The sequence below is a fragment of the Octopus bimaculoides genome, chromosome 1 (assembly GCF_001194135.2).
Source record: "Octopus bimaculoides isolate UCB-OBI-ISO-001 chromosome 1, ASM119413v2, whole genome shotgun sequence".
NCBI lineage: Eukaryota > Metazoa > Mollusca > Cephalopoda > Octopoda > Octopodidae > Octopus > Octopus bimaculoides.
In genome coordinates, this window is record NC_068981.1 from 136,508,528 (window position 1) to 136,513,319 (window position 4,792).

General features: G+C 35.4%; 1 protein-coding gene across 6 annotated transcripts in view; it reads right to left on the minus strand.

Annotated features, from left to right (window-relative positions):
• The window catches only part of LOC106880114 (general receptor for phosphoinositides 1-associated scaffold protein), a 293,807-nt gene that overhangs the window by 17,014 nt on the left and 272,001 nt on the right, over window positions 1-4,792 (minus strand). Inside the window, exon 7 of one of the 6 annotated variants that reach the window (XM_014929931.2) lies at window positions 3,593-3,658. The exons of the other annotated variants lie outside the window; for them this stretch is intronic. Within the exon in view, the coding sequence (XP_014785417.1) occupies window positions 3,615-3,658 (44 nt within the window). The 3' untranslated portion in view covers window positions 3,593-3,614. The remainder of the gene's footprint in view (window positions 1-3,592; window positions 3,659-4,792) is intronic. 6 annotated transcript variants of the gene reach the window in all.

The following is a 4,792-nucleotide window of genomic DNA, read 5'->3' on the forward strand; positions in this document are numbered from 1 at the left end:
GGCACATAAAAGACACCATTTCGAGCGTGGCCGTTTTCGTGCAGGTGACACGTAAAAGCACCCACTACACTCTCTGAGTGGTTGGCGTTAGGAAGGGCATCCAGCTGTAGAAACTCTGCCAAATCAGACTGGAGCCTGGTGTTGCCATCCGGTTTCACCAGTCCTCAGTCAAATCGTCCAACCCATGCTAGCATGGAAAGCGGACGTTAAACGATGATGATGATGATGATGATATATATATATATATATATCCCTAATAAACTCAGTGATGAGCTTCCAGTTTCTAGTGTTTGAAGCAATTAACAAAACCTCCTGGATATAAGATTAGTCTATTACAGATAACTTTCCTAGACTGCCTTATATCTATTCTACAACTAAGGCATACATAGGAAACTAGAATTAAGCAATTTGACCTGAAATGATAAAAAGACTTGCAGAAGAAGAAGGACCCAAGAAATGGCCAATCACTTGTTTGTTCATCTGACATTTTAGAAAACAAGTAAGAGGGTGGAACGTCTATTTTTTACCCCAGATCGCCTTCAAATCACACCCTAGCTGCTTACAGAATAATGCCTTAGAGAATGAAGTCCCTGATATAAAAAAAACAAAAAAACTCATGACTGGAATCCCTTTGGTCATAGGGACAGCAATTTTGTGGGTGAGCGGGGTTAAGTTGATTACATCAATCCCAGTATTCAACTGTTACTTATTTTATCAATCCTGAAAGGATGAAAGGTAAAGTTGATCTCAGCAGAATTTGAACTTAGAATGTAAGGCTAGATGAAATATCGCTAAGCATTTTGCCCAGCATGCTAACGATTCTGCCAGCTTACTGCCATGTTCCAAAGAACATGAATTAAATTGAAAAATTTTGATGGAAGGTTCTTAATTTGGATCAGTTTCAAAGAAGTTTGTATCAAAGGATCAGGGTGGTCTCAGGTACATTGGTATCAAAAGGGTTAACCTATATTTCACCAATTTTCTCACAACAATAACAAGAGACTCAGACTGTACTTCAGTAATTTGCAGTCAAGAATATGTTCACAGTAACCATTCGGGGAATGCTACAAATAACAGGCCACCATCCTTTCTTGTAACTCATAGAAACATTTATTAATTAAGAAGAACGAATATAGATAAAAGCTCTCTCAGTAATTAATATTTGCACTGGTTCAAATTGCATCCAATTATCAAATAAATGTTAATCAGTTTATAAGCAAATTTTAATTAAAATTCTATCACTTGGAATACTTTTGGTGAACAAGTCTGTATGTATGTATGTGTGTGTGTGTGTCTGTGGAGGCAACAACAAGCCTGTTTCCTTGTTATTTTCAATCAACAGACATTCTTTGGTAAGTGCTGCAGAAGGATTTAAGTAAATTCTTGGTGACCCAAGTTTTCAAACCAAATGTGATTATTTCTAATTGTTTCAACCCCTAACCTCTTTGTGAAAGGCATAAGTGTCACCATTCCTTATACTGTTATTCTCTCTTGTAAATATGAAGCCTGAAGTCTAATTAACTAGTCAATTAATAAAAGTTCTCTAAATTAAATTGGAAACAAGAATTGATTTTAATGTTGTTGCTTAATTCCAGGTTTGACTTAAATGAGCAGACATATGCTTAAAGTTATTCCCCACCCCCACTTTACCTGTCCTATGTATCTCATGTGATAAGCAAGACATATTTCCTTGGCCTCCATGCCTCATATATGATAGACATTTCCAATTACATTTCAACTAGCAGAGTAAATTGGGACTTATAAAAGGAAAGCTTTACTCAGAATGTTTGAAGCAAAGGCTGTTTAAAAGTTTAAAAACAAACATGGGTATTTGGAACAAACTTATGAAAATGCTTAGAACAGGCAAATAGTTAACCATGACTATTTCATCTGTTAGTATATAAGGAACTATAATTTTTAATTTGACTTCCCTTAAAGTTGATAGAGTGTGATTTGAAGGATATTTGGCTGCTATTTCTAGATGGTCCAGTAACCACATTGAGACCTCTGCCTCCATTGGTAATGAGGTTATATAATGGCTATTGTCTTTAAGAGACGTCATATTAAACATCATATTACATAAGAAGTTTATTTGCAATGAAAATAAAGATGAAAAAAAAAAGGAAATAACAAGATATAAATAAATACACAAAAAAAAAATGTTCAAAAACCATAAGCAGAAGAAAGATTTGTGATTAAAACATTGCAATAGCCAGTATGATGTAAACAGGTGTGTGCTGAGAATAATGGTAAAGTTTACTATAGAAGGAGAATGGAACGGTGATGGTAACATCTGATGCAGTAGGACAAATACAGTTTTATATAATATAAAGTTAAATCCTGGATGTAAAGTTAGCACATGTATAATCTCTTAAGGACCTTGGGTAAGCTTTTGGCACTTTAAGCAGCAAGAGTGATGGTAAATACTCTCAAAAATATGAAAGTGAGTTTGTTGGTGAACAAAATTTGAGGACTAAGTAGATACACACAAAATGATAACGATAATTTATATTAGAAAAAGACTAGTATTGAAGACAGAAAAAAGGTTTTACAGATCATGATAGGAATCAATTGAAGAATTGGATAATAAGTAAGAGAAGAGGAAAGATGTACAAATGGCATTTAAATATAACTAAGAGTTGATCAGCAGTTACAGTTGAGAATATCTGCTCCAATAGAAGGAGATGATCTGCAGTTAAAGATGAAAAAATCTGCTTTAACGGATGAGATGGCCTGCAGCTTTTCATTAGGTGAACTAGAGTCATGCAACAACTTGCCATAACAGATGAAATGATCTACAGTTTCAGATTAGATGACCTGCAGTTGTAGATTAAATTATCTGTGGTTACAGATAAGATAACCTGTAGTAGTAGATGAAACGACCTGCATTTATTGATCGACTACTACAGAGTAAATGACCAGCAGTTACAGATGAAATTATCTATAGTAACATATGAGAAGATCTGTTGTAGCAAATGGTATGTCTTGCATTTACTGTCCCACTTTTATTGAGAAGATGAGCAACTGAAATATATGATATAACTTGCTGTAACATGGAATGTAACTGTGTGTAGTAGAGATGTCACAATTTAACAGGTAAGGGGAAACAGAGTGAAAAATAAGGTGAGAATATACAGGAAATTAAATAAACAATTGGACAAAATGACAAGTTGTAATAGATGCTACTTTCAGATGCTACCTTCAGAAAGATGAGAAGTAAAAGATGCTCTCAAGATAACTTGTACAACTGAAATTAGCAGTTGTAACCAATGCTCTTATACTGAACAGTTATAATAGGAGCTATACAGATGCTAAGTTACATCAGAAGCTGTCAAGGTGACTGGCAACAATTGCAGCACCAATAGCCAAGAGACAAAATGCTTTTATAACATTTGAAATTAGTGCATATTATCTTGAAGTGCAGCAAAGGTGAACAAGTTGCAGTGTAAGCAACAAGAGGGATGGATCTCTGACATGTAATTCTATGAAGGCCTGAAAGATAGCCTTTGCAGTTATTGCAAAAATGTGTATGACAGACATAAGGCTGAGAGAGGAGCACACACACGATATACATACATACATACAGTCTCACCTTGAAATGTATATATCTCAGTTCATTTGTTATCTTCAACATCCTCTTTCTGTACTTGCTGCTTGTCTAAAAAATCAGATGTGACAAGCTATATGCACTCTCTATATGCTGCCTGTTTTAAAACTAAATGTTACATCATATACAGGTATGTTTCTATAACTATTTAAAGTACGATATATATGTGCTTAGGTAGCTATTAAAATATGTTATAAACTTATATATTTGTGTATATATATATGTAAAGGCACAAGGGCAAGGTTTGGGTGTTGTATTCACAATTGCAAGATTGTGGTTTCACTTCCTGGACTGAATGGTGAGTTGTGGTTCTTGAGCAAAACTCTTCATCTCTTGTTCTGCAATCACTTCGACACCTGATGTGTAGTACACTGTGCACCTGTTCAGGTGATGCCAGTTTGATGGACTGAATGAGCTTTTGTACAGCACAAACATTCGATCACTATATCCAAATCATTTGTGCAGGTTGTTTGGCAAGAACTTGCAGACCCGTTTTTCTCAAACTCCAAGTGACTACCATTTTATACACATATGATGGACTCTCCTGTTGGTTTCAGTGTATGAGGATCTGACAACCTACACTTTTTTTGTCACTCGTAATGCTTATGTCAAATGTGACACTTGAGCCATACCAATGATTTGCAAAGCTCACAGATGTTGCAAATATGAGGATTATGGGTCAGTGCAAGCAGTATGTTTGCAGTCACTTTTCTTCTTTGCCATGCACCCCTAAGCCTGTTAATGCTCGTGGAAAGAAAATCTCTTACACCATCTTAACATGATGATCTTCTTTCTGTTCACATCAAGGCTGTTTGCTCAAAGGTGTTGTGAGCTATGTTGACTGCTGAGAGGTTACTCTTCAGCTTGTCCTTATATCTATGCCATGGTTGACCAACATTCCTGTGCCCATTATCAAGCTGGCTATACACGAAGACTTGGGTATTCTTTCGTCACTCATTCTGATGACATGATCATCCCAGTGCAATTGCAACTGCATATGAAAGCTTTCGATTCCACCAATCTTACAGTTGCTAAATAGGTCGACATTAGATACAATCTTTTAGAGTACAACTGCAGATTGTCCTGAGACAACTTTTGGTTAATGTGCTACCTATATGATATCCATGATTCCAAACAATATAAGAAAACAGTAAGTAGTATTATATATATATATATATATATATA